The sequence below is a fragment of the Oncorhynchus mykiss genome, chromosome 12 (genome assembly GCF_057628025.1).
Source record: "Oncorhynchus mykiss isolate SJ-2025 chromosome 12, ASM5762802v1, whole genome shotgun sequence".
Lineage (NCBI taxonomy): Eukaryota > Metazoa > Chordata > Actinopteri > Salmoniformes > Salmonidae > Oncorhynchus > Oncorhynchus mykiss.
Genome location: NC_143033.1, coordinates 93,299,542 through 93,319,301, shown reverse-complemented (window position 1 = coordinate 93,319,301; position 19,760 = coordinate 93,299,542). Strand labels below are relative to the sequence as shown.

At 47.1% G+C, this 19,760-nt stretch overlaps 1 protein-coding gene across 1 annotated transcript in view; it reads left to right on the top strand.

Moving 5' to 3' along the window:
- LOC110486921 (Na(+)/H(+) exchange regulatory cofactor NHE-RF2) overlaps positions 1–19,760 on the top strand; it is a 61,331-nt gene that overhangs the window by 38,075 nt on the left and 3,496 nt on the right. Inside the window, exons 3-5 of the mRNA XM_090194174.1 lie at positions 5,244–5,462; positions 18,837–18,990; positions 19,382–19,500. Of these exons, the coding sequence (XP_090050300.1) occupies positions 5,244–5,462; positions 18,837–18,990; positions 19,382–19,500 (492 nt within the window). The remainder of the gene's footprint in view (positions 1–5,243; positions 5,463–18,836; positions 18,991–19,381; positions 19,501–19,760) is intronic.

Sequence of the window (19,760 nt, the reverse complement as noted above, 5' to 3'; positions counted from 1 at the left end):
GACCACCGCTAACAACTCCCGGTCACCCACATCATAGTTACGCTCCGCTGGGCTGAGCTTCCTCGAGAAGAAAGCGCAGGGGCGGAGTTTTGGTGGCGTACCCGAGCGCTGTGATAGCACGGCACCCACCCCAGCCTCGGACGCATCCACCTCCACTATGAATGCTAGAGAGGGGTCCGGATGGGCCAACACGGGTGCATCCGTGAACAGCGCCTTCAACTTGTTGAAAGCTCCGTCCGCCTCTGCTGACCACCGCAACCGCACCGGACCCCCCTTCAGCAGTGAGGTAATTGGAGCCGCTACCTGGCCAAAACCCCGGATAAACCTCCGGTAGTAGTTGGCAAAACCCAAAAACCGCTGCACCTCTTTTACCGTGGTCGGAGTCGGCCAATTACGCACGGCCTTACTGCGGTCACCCTCCATCTCCACCCCCGAGGTGGAAATGCGATAACCCAGAAAGGAGACGGCTCGTTTGGAGAACACACACTTCTCAGCCTTGACGTATAGGTCATGCTCCAGCAGTCTACCAAGCACCCTGCGTACCAGAGACACATGCGCGGCGTGAGTGGCTGAGTAGATCAGAATATCATCGATATAAACAACTACTCCCTGCCTGTGCAGGTCCCTGAGAATATCGTCTACAAAGGATTGAAAAACGGCTGGAGCATTCTTTAACCCATACGGCATGACGCAGTACTCATAGTGGCCCGATGTGGTACTAAATGCGGTTTTCCACTCGTCTCCCTTCCGAATACGCACCAGGCTATACGCGCTCCTGAGATCCAATTTTGTGAAGAACTGCGCTCCCTGAAATGATTCCACTGCCGTAGCAATGAGAGGTAGTGGGTAGCTGAATCCCACCGTGATGGCATTTAGACCTCTATAATCAATACACGGACGCAAACCTCCCTCCTTTTTCCTCACAAAAAAGAAACTCGAGGAGACGGGTGAGATGGAGGACCGAATGTACCCCTGTCCCAGAGACTCCGTGATATATGTCTCCATAGCCAACGTCTCCTCCTGGGATAATGGGTACACGTGACTCTTGGGAAGCGCAGCGTCTACCTGGAGATCTATCGCACAATCCCTTCCCGGTCGATGTGGTGGTAATTTAGTCGCCTTCTTTTTACTGAAAGCGATTGCCAAATCGGCATACTCGGGGGGAATGCACACCGTGGGACCCTGGTCTGGACTCTCCACCGACGTGGCACCGATGGAAACTCCCAGACACCTTCCAGAACACTCCTCTGACCACCCCTGGAGAACCCCCTGTCTCCACGAAATTTTAGGATTGTGCCGGGCCAGCCAGGGAATCCCTAGCACCACTGGAAACGCAGGCGCATCAATAATGTAGAGACTGATACGCTCCCTATGATTCCCCTGCGTTACCATGTCCAGTGGAACCGTGGTCTCCCTGACCACCCCTGACCCTAATGGCCGGCTATCTAGGGAGTGCACGGGAAAGGGAGAATCTATCGGCACAAGCGGAACACCTAATTTAATAGCGAGTCCGCGGTCCATAAAGTTCCCAGCTGCGCCTGAATCGACTAGCGCCCTATGCTGGGAAGAGGGGAAAAATTTAAGGAAAAAAATCAAGACAAACATGTGACCAACAGGGGGTTCTGGGTGAGTTTGGTGCTGACTCACCTGGGGTGATCGAGAAATGTTCCGCCTGCCATCTCGACTCCCAGACGGACCCCCCCAGCACCGATCGGCCGTGTGTCCTCTCCGACCACAGCTGGTGCAGAGGGAGCCTCCTCCTCCGGTACCCCTCGGCACAGTCCCTCCCAACTCCATCGGAACGGGAGTGACGGTGCTGGGTGGTGGAACACACAGGACCCTCTCCGAACGCCCGCGGGCAGCCAGCAGATTGTCCAGTCGGATGGACATGTCAATTAGCTCATCCAGGGAAAGAGCGGTGTCCCGACACGCTAGCTCCCTGCGGACGTCCTCCCGGAGACTACACCGGTAATGGTCGATAAGAGCCCTGTCGTTCCACCCAGATCCTGCTGCCAAGGTCCGGAACTCCAACGCGTAATCCTGGGCGCTCCTCTTCTCCTGCCGGAGATGGAATAGTCGCTCTCCCGCTGCTCGGCCATCTGGAGGGTGGTCAAACACTGCGCGGAAGCGGCGGGAAAACTCTGGGTAGTGCTCCTTCGCTGAGTCTGGGCCATTCCAGACTGCGTTCGCCCACTCCAGAGCACGACCCGTGAGACAGGAGATGAGGACACTCACCCTCTCCGCTCCCGAGGGAGTGGGTCTGACGGTGGCTAGGTACAGTTCCAGCTGGAGTAAGAACCCCTGGCACCCCGCCGCCGCTCCATCATAGACCCTCGGGAGCGTAAGACGGAGGGTGCTGGAGTCGGGAGATGGGGAGTCCTGAGGGGGGGGAGCCGAAGGTGGAGAGAGGAGACCACTTCTCTCCCATCGGTCCATTCTCTCCATCACTTGATCCATAGCCGTTCCGATCCGATGGAGAACGGTGGTATGATGTAGAACCCTTTCCTCCATCGATGGGAGGGGATTGGCTGTTGCTCCTGCTGACTCCATTCCTCAGGGTGCGGGATTCTGTAACGTTCTGAGTGTAGTGGGTGAGAAGTCAGGCGCAGGAAGCAGAGAGTTCAGGGGAGTGCTATTTTAATGCACCACAACGGTGAACATAAGCCAACCCCACGAAAACACAGGGCGTAAACAAAACAAACGCCCCAAACAGGGGGACTTAAACGGTCCAGAAAAGACCCACGAAATGGGAAAGCACGTAACTCACAGACGTGCACACAAGTTTACACAACACAGAAGGTCACAATAATTAATCCCGCACAAGGAACCAGGCGGGCCGGCTGACTAAATAAAGCCTCACTAATTATACAGAATTCAAAACAGGTGCACTCAATGAACACATAAGGGAGGGGGAGGAAATAATCAGTGGCAGCTAGTAGGCCGGCGACGACGACCGCCGAGCGCCACCCGAACGGGAAGGGGAGCCACCTTCGGTCGGAGTCGTGACATTCCATCCTACACCCATCCCTCCCTCTATGCCCAGCGAATGGCCGACCATTGTTGTCGTCCCCCCATATGAGCCAACATAGTGCACCACACCCTGTGTGTCTGTCTGCTAAAAATACCTTGTCAGGACTGGATGTATTGTCTGATGACAGGCGATGTATAATGCAGATATTGTGTGATAGTACACACACACACACACCACACACCACACACACACACTGATAGCGTGCTGCAGGTATGTGTTCTTCATTGGGTGTTTGAGGGATAGGGTCCCATATGGGGGTTAGCCCAGACCCCCTACACCCCCTTTACCACTCCTTATCACCCCACTCTGTCACCAGTGACACGTATTGTTAGTGAATGAACCTAGATGTCAGAAGTGTGCGTACTGGTAGCGAATTCAGGTGCAGGAGAGCAGGGATTTGTAAACAGGCGCACACTTTATTTAGGCAAAAGTGCAAAAGGCGCAAAACAGTCACAAGAATTATGTTTAACAATAAACATCTTCATGAAAAATAACACGGAAAAAACAAGCCAGTCTGGCGCGTCAACAATACACACGTAACACAAACAATCTCACACAAAGACATGATGGGGAACAGAGGAATAAATACATGTAGATTGATTGGGGAATGAAAACCAGGTGTGCAGGGAACAAGACAAAACAAATGGATACATGAAAAATGGAGCGGCGATGGCTAGAAAGCCGGTGACGTCGACCGCCGAACGCCGCCTGAACAAGGAGAGGAGCCGACTTCGGCGGAAGTCGTGACACTAGATGCTCAATGTGGCGTTTTACACAGATACTCAACACAATATTTAGTCCGATTCAGATGTACAGTGTAGTCTACAGTCTTAGAAAAAGGTGCTATCTAGAACCTAAAAGGGTTCTTCAGCTAGAATCGTTTTAGTTCCAGGTTCCTTTCCACCGGGGGCTCTACATCAAACACAAAAGGGTTCTACCTGGAACCAAAACGGGTTATCCTGGAACCAAAAGGGGTTATCCTGGAACCAAAAGGGGTTATCCTGGAACCAAAAGGGGTTATCCTGGAACCAAAAGGGGTTATCCTGGAACCAAAAGGGGTTATCCTGGAACCAAAAAGGGTTATCCTGGAACCAAAAAGGGTTATCCTGGAACCAAAAAGGGTTATCCTATGGGGACAGCTGAAGAACTTGTTTGAAACCCTTTTATCTCAGATTGCATATCACTTTCCTGATAATCAGTTATGTGTGGCTGTGGTTGAGGTGAGTGTTATGATGTGGTGTTGAGATGAGTTAGTTTTATACAAGGGGAAGGTCTTTGAGTTGGAGATTGTCTTTCTATACCTAAAGTCCAAATCATTGACATTACAACTATAGACTCAGTATAGAGCAGCTGCTGAGTGTTTTTTCCACTGATAGGCTAGCAGTGTTAAGGAGATACAGGCCTACATACAGTATGGACATTCCTGTGGTGTGATAACTATTTGATTTCTTTGACAGTCATCTTACTGTAATAACATCAGGATGATCTGTCACGGAGGATTTCTCTCTCTGCTCATATGGCCTTAGTACATGTGCTGGTGTTGTACATAATATGTGTGGGTATCTTCAATCTGTTCTGCTTCTCTGACTCAAGTTAAACAGAATATACAGTAGATAGGTAGGGGTCGTATCTTCAATCTGTTCTGCTTCTCTGACTCAAGTTAAACAGAATATACAGTAGATAGGTAGGGGTCGTATCTTCAATCTGTTCTGCTTCTCTGACTCAAGTTAAACAGAATATACAGTAGATAGGTAGGGGTCGTATCTTCAATCTGTTCTGCTTCTCTGACTCAAGTTAAACAGAATATACAGTAGATAGGTAGGGGTCGTATCTTCAATCTGTTCTGCTTCTCTGACTCAAGTTGAACAGAATATACAGTAGATAGGTAGGGGTCGTATCTTCAATCTGTTCTGCTTCTCTGACTCAAGTTGAACAGAATATACAGTAGATAGGTAGGGGTCGTATCTTCAATCTGTTCTGCTTCTCTGACTCAAGTTAAACAGGATATACAGTAGATAGGTAGGGGTTGGGATCAAGCAGAAGACACATTTCATTTCCCTGTGATAATGAACAACAAATTAAACACATTAGTTGGAGGGATCCAAACTTCTTCCTTCTGCACTTACATCTGACAGGACTTCTTTGAGTACTCAGTAGTGTATATGACTCAACTGTAGATGATATTGTGTATCTTTCTCTCTGTTCACTACAGGAGGCTCTTGCCCATGTTAATGCCCATGCCCAGGTGGCGCGGCCACCAGTGGACCCATCGGAGCTGTTCCCCAGGCTGTGCCACCTGGTGCGGGCCGAGACTGGCTACGGCTTCAACCTGCACAGTGAGAAGTCCCGGCCGGGCCAGTACATCCGCTCCCTGGACCCTGGGTCTCCAGCCGACCACGCCGGGCTCAGACCACAGGACAGACTCATAGAGGTGAGGAGAGAGGGGATGGGTGAAGGAGGGGAGAGGAGAGGGGGATGGGTGAAGGAGGGGAGAGGAGAGGGGGATGGGTGGAGGAGGGGAGAGAAGAGGGGGATGGGTGGAGGAGGGGAAGATTGGTGTCGAAAGAGGGCAAGTGGTTAGAGACTGAAGAAGATGGGTGGGGGACTGTGGAGCTCCATGAAGGGGTTTATTTTTCATGAAGGTGAGGAGGAGGCTGGGAAGAGGGGCTAGTCCAGGAGGAGGATAGGTGTTTGAGGAGGAGGCTGGGAAGAGGGGCTAGTCCAGGAGGAGGATAGAGGTGCAGGGGATTGGTGGGAGAGGGAGGAGGGAGTCAGATGTATTAATAATCACGGAACTATGGACCAGTAGAGGCTTGGTTTGTAAACTTTAGACAAGTGGTGAGAGAGAAGGAGACAGGCTCCAATCAGCTAGTTTACATTGGTCCTAATGAGACCCTAATGAGGTGGGCTTTGAGAAATGGGGTTGGAACACCCTAATTAGGGGGGTTTATAGAACAGAGAGAGAGAGAGAGGGAGTGGGGTGATTGAACATGTGTCTGAGATAAGGGATACAGAGTGAAACCCCAAGAGGCATTTTACTCCCCTATGTACATGCAAATGTACGTGTGCTTGCTTGTGAATGTTTGGGTTTATCAGTGTGTGTGTACACAGGTGTGACCTCGTGTGGCAGAAGTCTCAATGCTCATCCTTCATGCGTGTGAGGGCCACATGTGCCTGGTTTAACCCCTCTAACGATACCACTGCTATAACACGGCCTGGACCCCAGCCTCATCTCACACATGTTTTAGTTGAGATTGAGGACAGGCTGATAGGGGGGAGAGGTTGTTCATCAGTCTGAAAGCAGGATACAGACGAGAGAGAAACATATGAGACCTGAATGTGTGGGAGAAAGAAGGGATGGTGGGATAGCAGAGGGTCAGAGATAGAGGGATAGAAGGAGACACAGGGGAGAAGCAGACGTGTGAAACATACTGATCCTGCTCACCATACACCCTCTCAATCAGACCCCTAGACACATTCCCATGAGCCCTGACCCCAGAGCAGTACATCAGGGCCTAACAAGGCTGCACAGGGCCAAAACAGGGTAAGACAGGGTCAAATACAGGGTCAGACAGGGCCAAATACAGGGTCAGACAGGGCCAAATACAGGGTCAGACAGGGCCAAATACAGGGTCAGACAGGGCCAAATACAGGGTCAGACAGGGCCAAATACAGGGTCAGACAGGGCCAAATACAGGGTCAGACAGGGCCAAATACAGGGTCAGACAGGGCCAAATACAGGGTAAGACAGAGTCAAATACAGGGTCAGACAGGGCCAAATACAGGGTCAGACAGGGCCAAATACAGGGTCAGACAGGGCCAAATACAGGGTAAGACAGAGTCAAATACAGGGTCAGACAGGGCCAAATACAGGGTCAGACAGGGCCAAATACAGGGTCAGACAGGGCCAAATACAGGGTCAGACAGGGCCAAATACAGGGTCAGACAGGGCCAAATACAGGGTCAGACAGGGCCAAATACAGGGTCAGACAGGGCCAAATACAGGGTCAGACAGGGCCAAATACAGGGTAAGACAGAGTCAAATACAGGGTCAGACAGGGCCAAATACAGGGTAAGACAGAGTCAAATACAGGGTCAGACAGGGCCAAATACAGGGTCAGACAGGGCCAAATACAGGGTCAGACAGGGCCAAATACAGGGTCAGACAGGGCCAAATACAGGGTCAGACAGGGCCAAATACAGGGCCAAAACAGGGCCAAATACAGGGTCAGACAGGGCCAAATACAGGGTCAGACAGGGCCAAATACAGGGTCAGACAGGGCCAAATACAGGGTCAGACAGGGCCAAATACAGGGTCAGACAGGGCCAAATACAGGGTCAGACAGGGCCAAATACAGGGTCAGACAGGGCCAAATACAGGGTCAGACAGGGCCAAATACAGGGTCAGACAGGGCCAAATACAGGGTCAGACAGGGCCAAATACAGGGTCAGGCAAGACGTAAAATACACTGCATCAAAAACACAGGGTCAAATGAAAGTCACACAGAGCCAAACAGAATCTAGCTTGGTTTAACTAAAGCTAACCTGGCTCGTAGCGTTACTTTGACGTTATCATGGTGTTGTGGTGAAAACACAAGGCTGGAAACAGTAAAAACAGTGTACAACAACTGCAGAGCAGTTGGATACAGTAGACCCCAACAGGGTCAAAGAGAGACTCACACACACATGCACGGCTATACCATTCCAGTCCTGCCCATACAGTATGAGTAACACGGATGGCTGCACACACACACTGGCACTAGAGGGAGGAGTTGCTTTCAATGCTTTGATGTGCCTCTGTCTGTCCAGCAACAGGAAACAGGGAGGGTGATCTGTAGCTATGGGAGGTAGCTTCCTGTGTCTGTTAGATGACAATAACAGGCCCTGTCTATGTGCTCTATGGTCCATAAATAGGTTTTATCATGTTTATATAGAGACTAAAGAGTCCCTGCCCTGCACCTGAAGACACACATCCAGAGAGAGAGACAGAGAGACCTCGATCTTCTGCACAGATTCTGTCAGACCTGGGCCCTGACAGTAAATCTCAGTAAGACAAAAATACTGGTGTTGCAACAAAGGTCCAGTTCCTAATAAAGCCCCTTAAATTGAAATGTAATTGACAGAGATGACAGAGATACCCTTCTCTGAACCTGAATACACACGCCCAGGGAGAGAGACAGAGATGCCCTTCCCTGAACCTGGATACACACGCCCAGGGAGAGAGACAGAGATACCCTTCCCTGAACCTGAATACACACGCCCAGGGAGAGAGACAGAGATACCCTGAACCTGAATACACACGCCCAGGGAGAGAGACAGAGATGCCCTTCCCTGAACCTGGATACACACGCCCAGGGAGAGAGACAGAGATACCCTTCCCTGAACCTGAATACACACGCCCAGGGAGAGAGACAGAGATACCCTGAACCTGAATACACACGCCCAGGGAGAGAGACAGAGATGCCCTTCCCTGAACCTGGATACACACGCCCAGGGAGAGAGACAGAGATACCCTTCCCTGAACATGAATACACACGCCCAGGGAGAGAGACAGAGATACCCTGAACCTGAATACACACGCCCAGGGAGAGAGACAGAGATACCCTTCCCTGAACCTGAATACACACGCCCAGGGAGAGATGACAGAGATACCCTGCCCTGAACCTGAATACACACGCCCAGGGAGAGAGACAGAGATACCCTGAACCTGAATACACACACCCAGGGAGAGAGACAGAGATACCCTGAACCTGAATACACACCACCAGGGAGAGAGACAGAGATACCCTGAACCTGAATACACACAGGCCCAGGGAGAGAGACAGAGATACCCTGAACCTGAATACACACAGGCCCAGGGAGAGAGACAGAGATACCCTGAACCTGAATACACACAGGCCCAGGGAGAGAGACAGAGATACCCTGAACCTGAATACACACGCACAGGGAGAGAGAGACAGAGACAGATGACTACACAGGACAGTACAGTGCCTTGCGAAAGTATTCGGCCCCCTTGAACTTTGCGACCTTTTGCCACATTTCAGGCTTCAAACATAAAGATATAAAACTGTATTTTTTTGTGAAGAATCAACAAGTGGGACACAATCATGAAGTGGAACGACATTTATTGGATATTTCAAACTTTTTTAACAAATCAAAAACTGAAAAATTGGGCGTGCAAAATTATTCAGCCCCCTTAAGTTAATACTTTGTAGCGCCACCTTTTGCTTCGATTACAGCTGTAAGTCGCTTGGGGTATGTCTCTATCAGTTTTGCACATCGAGAGACTGAAATTTTTTCCCATTCCTCCTTGCAAAACAGCTCGAGCTCAGTGAGGTTGGATGGAGAGCATTTGTGAACAGCAGTTTTCAGTTCTTTCCACAGATTCTCGATTGGATTCAGGTCTGGACTTTGACTTGGCCATTCTAACACCTGGATATGTTTATTTTTGAACCATTCCATTGTAGATTTTGCTTTATGTTTTGGATCATTGTCTTGTTGGAAGACAAATCTCCGTCCCAGTCTCAGGTCTTTTGCAGACTCCATCAGGTTTTCTTCCAGAATGGTCCTGTATTTGGCTCCATCCATCTTCCCATCAATTGTAACCATCTTCCCTGTCCCTGCTGAAGAAAAGCAGGCCCAAACCATGATGCTGCCACCACCATGTTTGACAGTGGGGATGGTGTGTTCAGCTGTGTTGCTTTTACGCCAAACATAACGTTTTGCATTGTTGCCAAAAAGTTCAATTTTGGTTTCATCTGACCAGAGCACCTTCTTCCACATGTTTGGTGTGTCTCCCAGGTGGCTTGTGGCAAACTTTAAACTACACTTTTTATGGATATTTTTAAGAAATGGCTTTCTTCTTGCCACTCTTCCATAAAGGCCAGATTTGTGCAATATACGACTGATTGTTGTCCTATGGACAGAGTCTCCCACCTCAGCTGTAGATCTCTGCAGTTCATCCAGAGTGATCATGGGCCTCTTGGCTGCATCTCTGATCAGTCTTCTCCTTGTATGAGCTGAAAGTTTAGAGGGACGGCCAGGTCTTGGTAGATTTGCAGTGGTCTGATACTCCTTCCATTTCAATATTATCGCTTGCACAGTGCTCCTTGGGATGTTTAAAGCTTGGGAAATATTTTTGTATCCAAATCCGGCTTTAAACTTCTTCACAACAGTATCTCGGACCTGCCTGGTGTGTTCCTTGTTCTTCATGATGCTCTCTGCGCTTTTGACGGACCTCTGAGACTATCACAGTGCAGGTGCATTTATACGGAGACTTGATTACACACAGGTGGATTGTATTTATCATCATTAGTCATTTAGGTCAACATTGGATCATTCAGAGATCCTCACTGAACTTCTGGAGAGAGTTTGCTGCACTGAAAGTAAAGGGGCTGAATAATTTTGCACGCCCAATTTTTCAGTTTTTGATTTGTTAAAAAAGTTTGAAATATCCAATAAATGTCGTTCCACTTCATGATTGTGTCCCACTTGTTGTTGATTCTTCACAAAAAAATACAGTTTTATATCTTTATGTTTGAAGCCTGAAATGTGGCAAAAGGTCGCAAAGTTCAAGGGGGCCGAATACTTTCGCAAGGCACTGTAAATACAATGGGCTCCATTGGGTTAATACAGGGTATAGTTCAATGCAGTACTGTAGGACATTCCACTGACTCCCCTCCACACTGCTTAGATACTGTAAGCACTCAGAGAGGCCAAATACTTGAGACAATACAGTACTGTCTGTCTCTACTGTGCTCTTCAATTCATAACAATAGAATCTCATTCTACGTCTATGCATTACCTTCCCCAATATGTCTGCAAAGCAGCATTCAGCAACCAGCTGTGACATTCCACCACGTCATATTCAAGAAGGTATTTGTAGATCAAGAACCTGTATTGGTGTCCTCCTCTGAACACAACAGTTAAACGACTTGGCCTTCTTCTTTCCTGTATGAATGGGGCTCAACAGTATCAGCTGTGTTTTGACAGGACCGAGTGAAAGGGATTTCTAATGAACACAGTCTGGGTGTACAGTTTCAACTCAGAGTGGTTCGTCTATAGTCATTGAAACCCTGTCTGTGTTAGCTAGATTAGCGCTAAGTGAAGTTACTCCCTACCCACTGATTCAGGGTCCCTATAATCAGTGGTGGAAAAAGTACCCAATTGTCACACTTGAATTAAATTAAAGATACCTTGATAGAAAATAACTAATGTAAAACTGAAAGTCACCCAGTAAAATACTTGAGTTAAAGTTTTAAAAAACTATTTGGTTTTAAATATACTTAAGTATCAAAAGTAAAAGTATAAATCATTTCACATTCCTTATATTAAGCAAACCAGATGGCACAAGTTTCTTGTTTTTAAATGTACGGATAACCAGGGGCACACTCCAACACTCAGACATAATTTACAAACGAAGCACGTGTGTTTAGTGAGTCCGCCCAGATCAGAGGCAGTAGGGATGACCAGGGATGCTCTCTTGATAAGTGCGTGGACCATTTTCCTGTCCTGCTAAGCATTGAAAATGTAATGACTACTTTTGGGTGTCAGGGAAAATGTATTAAGTAAAAGGTACATCGTTTTCTTTAGGACTACAGGGGAGGAACATTTAAAGTTGTCAAAAATATAAATAGTATAGTACAGATACACCAAAAAACTACTTAAGTAGTACTTTAAAGTATTTTTACTTAATTACACCATATATACAAAAGTATGTGGACACCTCTTCAAATTAGTGGATTTGGCTATTTTAGCCACACCCGTTGCTGACAGGTGTATAAAATCGAGCTCACCGCCATGAAATCTCCCTAGACAAACATTGGCAGTAAGAATGGCTTTATTTGAGAGCTCAGTGACTTTCAACGTGGCAGCATCATAGGATGCAACCTTTCCAACAAGTCGGTTCGTCAAATTTCTTCCCTGCTAGAGCTGCCCCACTCAACTGTAAGTGCTGTTATTGTAAAGTGGAAACGTCTAGGAGCAACGACAGCTCAGCCACATAAGCTCACAGAATGGGACCGCCGAGTGCTGAAGTGTGTGGTGCGTTAAAATCATCTATCATCGGTTGCAACACTCACTACTGAGTTCTAAACTGCCTCTGGAAGCAACATCAGCACAATAACTGTTCGTCGGGAGCTTCGTAAAAATGGGTTTCCATGGCCGAGCAGTCGCACACAAGCTTAAGATCACCATGAGCAATACCAAGCGTCAGCTGAAATGGTCTAAAGCTTGGACTCTGGAGCAGTGGAAACGCGTTCTCTGGAGTGATGAATCATGCTTCGCCAACTGGCAGTCTGACGGACGAATCTGGGTTTGGCGGATGGCAGGAAAACACTACCTGCCCCAATGCATAGTGCCAACGGTAAAGTTTGGTGGAGGGGGAATAATGGTCTGGGGCTGTTTTTCATGGTTTGGGCTGGGCCCCTTATTCTAGATGATTCTGGGCTTCCAACTTTGTGGCAACAGTTTGGGGAAGGCCCTTTGCTGTTTCACCATGGCAATGCCCCAGTGCATAAAGCGAGGTCCATACAGAAACGGTTTGTCAAGATCAGTGTGGAAGAACTTGACCGGCCTGTACAGAGCCCTGACCTCAACCCCACCGAACACCTTCGGGATGAATTGGAGTGCCGACTGGAAGCCAGGCCTAATCGCCCAACATCAGTGTGCAACCTCACTAATGCTCTTGTGGCTGAATGGAAGCAAGTCCACACAGCAATGTTCCAACATCTAGTGGAGAGCCTTCCCAGAAGAGTGGAGGCTGTTATAGCAGCAATGTTCCAACATCTAGTGGAAAGCCTTCCCAGAAGAGTGGAGGCTGTTATAGCAGCAATGTTCCAACATCTAGTGGAAAGCCTTCCCAGAAGAGTGGAGGCTGTTATTGCAGCAATGTTTCAACATCTAGTGGAGAGCCTTCCCAGAAGAGTGGAGGCTGTTATTGCAGCAATGTTTCAACATCTAGTGGAGAGCCTTCCCAGAAGAGTGGAGGCTGTTATTGCAGCAATGTTTCAACATCTAGTGGAGAGCCTTCCCAGAAGAGTGGAGGCTGTTATAGCAGCAATGTTCCAACATCTAGTGGAGAGCCTTCCCAGAAGAGTGGAGGCTGTTATTGCAGCAATGTTTCAACATCTAGTGGAGAGCCTTCCCAGAAGAGTGGAGGCTGTTATAGCAGCAAAGGGGGGACCAACTCCATATCAATGCGCATGATTTTGGAATGAGATGTTCAGTGAGCAGGTGTCCACATACTTTTGGTCACTTAGTGTACTTTACATCACTGCCTATAATCATTTAGGTTAGGATCAGGAGTAGGCTGATCTGGTCCTAGATCTGGGGTTAAGGACTACTTTTACCTTATGCAGTTTCCCCTATACAGGTCAGTGTCAGTAAACTGTAGTCAGTGAAGCCCTGTTTCAATCAGTCATTGGTTTTAATGCTGTGTCTGTTCGTTCTAGCTGGATTAGTGCTAAGTGGCTAGGTCACTGTACCTGCTGAAACTGCAGGCAGAGCCCCGGGGGTTTGGCCTAGGTAACCCCAGGCAGGTGTGTGGGCTCAGCGGTTGACTAGAGGATGATTATGTGTGTGTTATTCTCTGTGGCTAATGGAGGATGTCTCTGACCAAGCAACTGTGTGGCACGGTGCACTGCTTGGTCCATCGTCAGCAGCTCGTTAGCAAGGTGAAGACCCATTCTCTCTCACACACACACACACACACACACAAAGGTAAACCAATGGAAACATTCCAGGGTGTACAACCTAAACAAACACTGACGATTATGATTGTACCTTGAAAACGACTGCTCTGTAAAGCATTCAAACAGCACTGTATTCCAATGAAAAACAGCTTTGGCCCACTGGCACTACACTGACTGTTGTATTGTGTGGGAGTCGCCTAACGAACAAGGGCCCTATTAATTAGCTTGAGTGGGCTGGATTGTTTTGTTGGATTGTGAAGGATTGCTGCTGCTATGAAACATGACACAACACCTGCTCCCCTATCCCAACACAAAGGGGGCTTGTTCCTCCTCATACACTAGGGCTGGTATGATGAGACGATTCTCTACCAATTAGTGTGTGATGACTCCACTGAGCCTTATGTTCTGACACCTACTCTAATGGCGAGAGGGAGAGAGACAGAGAGAGAGAGACAGAGCGAGAGGGATAGACAGAGAGGGAGAGCGAGAGAAAGAATAGATAGAGATGTGTTTCTGATAGTGAAGGTGTCCGCACCATAACAGTTATCACTGCTTAACTCTCACTCTCGCTTTCTTTCATGCTCTTTCTTTTTTCTCTTTTTCTCTCTCACACACACAATACACACAACTTCTCTTGGTTTTACACATTCTTTCCTCCCTTTCCTCTCTCTCTTTCCCTCCTTCTCCTAGTCTCTCCCTAGCCTTAACAGGCACTCACTATACTTTTACATTTCCTATGTAACAGTTAGTTATGAGATAGTAGGAGGGTATCTAGCCATGCTGTTACAGTGTATTAGACCAGTCTGGTACCTAGCCGTGTTGTTCCAGTGTATTAGACCAGTCTGGTATCTAGCCGTGTTGTTACAGTGTATTAGACCAGTCTGGTATCTAGCCGTGTTGTTAGTGTATTAGACCAGTCTGGTATCTAGCCGTGTTGTTACAGTGTATTAGACCAGTCTGGTATCTAGCCGTGTTGTTACAGTGTATTAGACCAGTCTGGTATCTAGCCGTGCTGTTACAGTGTATTAGACCAGTCTGGTATCTAGCCGTGTTGTTACAGTGTATTAGACCAGTCTGGTATCTAGCCGTGTTGTTACAGTGTATTAGACCAGTCTGGTATCTAGCCGTGTTGTTACAGTGTATTAGACCAGTCTGGTATCTAGCCGTGCTGTTACAGTGTATTAGACCAGTCTGGTATCTAACCGTGCTGTTACAGTGTATTAGACTAGTCTGGTACCTAGCCGTGCTGTTACAGTGTATTAGACCAGTCTGGTATCTAGCCGTGTTACAGTGTATTAGACCAGTCTGGTATCTAGCCGTGTTGTTACAGTGTATTAGACCAGTCTGGTATCTAGCCGTGTTGTTACAGTGTATTAGAACAGTCTGGTATCTAGCCGTGCTGTTACAGTGTATTAGACCAGTCTGGTACCTAGCCGTGCTGTTACAGTGTATTAGACCAGTCTGGTATCTAACCGTGCTGTTACAGTGTATTAGACGAGTCTGGTATCTAGCCGTGTTACAGTGTATTAGACCAGTCTGGTATCTAGCCGTGTTGTTACAGTGTATTAGACCAGTCTGGTATCTAGCCGTGTTGTTACAGTGTATTAGAACAGTCTGGTATCTAGCCGTGCTGTTACAGTGTATTAGACCAGTCTGGTACCTAGCCGTGCTGTTACAGTGTATTAGACCAGTCTGGTATCTAACCGTGCTGTTACAGTGTATTAGACCAGTCTGGTATCTAGCCGTGTTGTTACAGTGTATTAGACCAGTCTGGTATCTAGCCGTGTTGTTACAGTGTATTAGACCAGTCTGGTATCTAGCCGTGTTGTTACAGTGTATTAGACCAGTCTGGTATCTAGCCGTGTTGTTACAGTGTATTAGACCAGTCTGGTATCTAGCCGTGCTGTTACAGTGTATTAGACCAGTCTGGTATCTAACCGTGCTGTTACAGTGTATTAGACTAGTCTGGTACCTAGCCGTGCTGTTACAGTGTATTAGACCAGTCTGGTATCTAACCGTGCTGTTACAGTGTATTAGACGAGTCTGGTATCTAGCCGTGTTACAGTGTATTAGACCAGTCTGGTATCTAACCGTGCTGTTACAGTGTATTAGACCAGTCTGGTATCTAACCGTGCTGTTACAGTGTATTAGACGAGTCTGGTATCTAGCCGTGTTACAGTGTATTAGACCAGTCTGGTATCTAGCCGTGTTGTTACAGTGTATTAGACCAGTCTGGTATCTAGCCGTGTTGTTACAGTGTATTAGAACAGTCTGGTATCTAGCCGTGCTGTTACAGTGTATTAGACCAGTCTGGTACCTAGCCGTGCTGTTACAGTGTATTAGACCAGTCTGGTATCTAACCGTGCTGTTACAGTGTATTAGACGAGTCTGGTATCTAGCCGTGTTACAGTGTATTAGACCAGTCTGGTATCTAGCCGTGTTGTTACAGTGTATTAGACCAGTCTGGTATCTAGCCGTGTTGTTACAGTGTATTAGAACAGTCTGGTATCTAGCCGTGCTGTTACAGTGTATTAGACCAGTCTGGTACCTAGCCGTGCTGTTACAGTGTATTAGACCAGTCTGGTATCTAACCGTGCTGTTACAGTGTATTAGACCAGTCTGGTATCTAGCCGTGTTGTTACAGTGTATTAGACCAGTCTGGTATCTAGCCGTGTTGTTACAGTGTATTAGACCAGTCTGGTATCTAGCCGTGTTGTTACAGTGTATTAGACCAGTCTGGTATCTAGCCGTGTTGTTACAGTGTATTAGACCAGTCTGGTATCTAGCCGTGCTGTTACAGTGTATTAGACCAGTCTGGTATCTAACCGTGCTGTTACAGTGTATTAGACTAGTCTGGTACCTAGCCGTGCTGTTACAGTGTATTAGACCAGTCTGGTATCTAACCGTGCTGTTACAGTGTATTAGACGAGTCTGGTATCTAGCCGTGTTACAGTGTATTAGACCAGTCTGGTATCTAACCGTGCTGTTACAGTGTATTAGACCAGTCTGGTATCTAGCCGTGTTGTTACAGTGTATTAGACCAGTCTGGTATCTAGCCGTGTTGTTACAGTGTATTAGACCAGTCTGGTATCTAACCGTGCTGTTACAGTGTATTAGACCAGTCTGGTATCTAGCCGTGCTGTTACAGTGTATTAGACCAGTCTGGTATCTTTGTTACAGTGTATTAGACCAGTCTGGTATCTAACCGTGCTGTTACAGTGTATTAGACCAGTCTGGTATCTAACCGTGCTGTTACAGTGTATTAGACCAGTCTGGTATCTAGCCGTGTTGTTACAGTGTATTAGACCAGTCTGGTATCTAGCCGTGCTGTTACAGTGTATTAGACCAGTCTGGTATCTAACCGTGCTGTTACAGTGTATTAGACCAGTCTGGTATCTAGCCGTGCTGTTACAGTGTATTAGACCAGTCTGGTATCTTTGTTACAGTGTATTAGACCAGTCTGGTATCTAACCGTGCTGTTACAGTGTATTAGACCAGTCTGGTATCTAACCGTGCTGTTACAGTGTATTAGACCAGTCTGGTATCTAGCCGTGCTGTTACAGTGTATTAGACCAGTCTGGTATCTTTGTTACAGTGTATTAGACCAGTCTGGTATCTAACCGTGCTGTTACAGTGTATTAGACCAGTCTGGTATCTAACCGTGCTGTTACAGTGTATTAGACGAGTCTGGTATCTAGCCGTGTTACAGTGTATTAGACCAGTCTGGTATCTAACCGTGCTGTTAGTGTATTAGACCAGTCTGGTATCTAGCCATGTTGTTACAGTGTATTAGACCAGTCTGGTATCTAGCCGTGTTGTTACAGTGTATTAGACCAGTCTGGTATGTAGCCGTGCTGTTACAGTGTATTAGACCAGTCTGGTATGTAGCCGTGCTGTTACAGTGTATTAGACCAGTCTGTGTCACAACCAACTCCTACTGCCCTCACTTCATAAGCAGCAGCGTTACTGAATTTTAAAACTAAATCCCCCTCAGGACACTGATACCTGAAACCCACACTATTGGTTCAGCAGAAGCTAGGCATCAATATTTGATGGTGTACCAACGTTAAGGCAGGCAGCATCGTGCAAAGCTACAGTACTCGCTGAATAGAGTTAATGGAATATACAGGAGTCTGTGGAAAGACACAGGGAGAAACTCTCCAACAGAAACTTGCTGATGTGTTAGTGACTGGGGTGGAGGTGTGAGGGCTTCTTCTTACCTTTCAGACACTCTCTCGCTCCCCTCACACACTCCCCCTTCACTCTTTTCCAGCTGAATTCACAAGTTGCCGAACCAATTAAAGAGGGTTTACTATGACCAAAGAGAGAGAGAAAAAGTGTTTGAAAAGGAAACAAATAAACTATGTTCTACTGTTAGAACCCATTAGCTTACATGCTCGTTCCATCCTTGTTGTTATGGGGTATGGAATGTAAAGGTATTCTGTTCAGTTTGTACGTCATTGAGGAAGGAATGCAGAATATTCTCTCTATGCACCATCTTGCAAAAATGTGTGTCTGATTCCTCACAGGTTTTGTCCTCACTCTTCATTGAGTCCGGTGGAAAATGATTGTTTTGGTGCATAGTACCCTCTACTGTTTGGATCACGTAACGGTTTGCATACTCAGTTGATCCTTGTCTGAATAAATAAGTATTTTAGTTTAGGCTATACCATGGTTCTGGACAGTTGTGAATGTGTTCTCTAAAACGCTGGGTCAGGTAAAGAGAATGTTGTTGGATTGAGACTGGTGACCTGCTGCACTGGTCCAATGTGGACGAATCAGAAATCAACTGTAAGTCAACCAGTGTAAAGTCTGTACACCAGTAATGACAGACGACCGACCAACCAACATCACTAGTGTGCTTTTTTTAGAACTTGTTTTGGATACTTAGTTGTTCCTGTCTGAACCAGCAGCAGGATCTACAGTTCACTGTTTCTTTCCTACTGTATCCATATTCACAACCAGACAGCCTTGAACGTCTGTCAGACATTGAAACATTGAGACAGTGAGGAGGCCAGATCACAGAGTCACAGACAACAGTATAGATGGAGACATCTAACATCACTCACCCATAACACCCTTTCTTCCCCTCTCTCTCCCTTCTCTCCTTTCAGGTGAATGGGGTGAACGTGGAGGGCATGCGTCATGCGGAGGTCGTGGCCTTCATAAAGAGAGGAGGAGATGAGACCAGGCTGCTGGTGGTGGACCCTGACACAGACCATCACTTTAAGAAGATGGGCGTCACCCCATTGGCCAGCCACGTTAAAGGTAGGCCTACACCCCTGTTTATCTGTTAAACAGAATATTCATTTCAAGTGTACTCTTATAAACCACGCAAGTCTCTAGTCTAATTGTACATCTACATTTAACATATTACATAATATTACATAATATTGCATAATATTGCATATTGAGAAGGCAGTAATGGTGTTGATGATCCTAATCTATAGTGAAATGTTACGGTGTTGTTCATCAAAACCAGCATCAGATTACTGACCTCCAAATCTGAGCCTGTAATTCTGGGTGAAGTTGCCCGTAGGGTGGATCAGTTTTGCATTTCCTCCACTAATGGTTCAGGTTAGGATTGGGGAGGAGGAAAGGGTAGAGAAGCTGATCCTAGATCTGTACGTAGAGCGTAATTCTGACCCTTCTTTCCCAGACTTTGACGGTCCGTCCATATCCAACGGCTCCCCCAGTCCTCAGATCAACGGCAGCTTCACCAGCAGCTCCATCCAGTCACACCACTCTGACCTGAGCAGTCCAGACAACAGCCTGCAGGTGAGACGTGTGTGTGTGTGTGTGTGTAGTGTGTAGTGTGTGTAGTGTGTACAAACATTCAAGAAAGCATGCAAGGTGTGAGTATATGTGTGTCTGCATGCGTGTGTAGACTATATTGGAGTGTACAGTATGTAACCTCTTGTTATTTCATATAACACAAGTATCACATTAACACAGATAGTATCAGAATTACACATCAGGGTTCTATTTCAATTCATTACATTCAGGAAGTAAACTGAGGTCTACCAATTTTACCATTC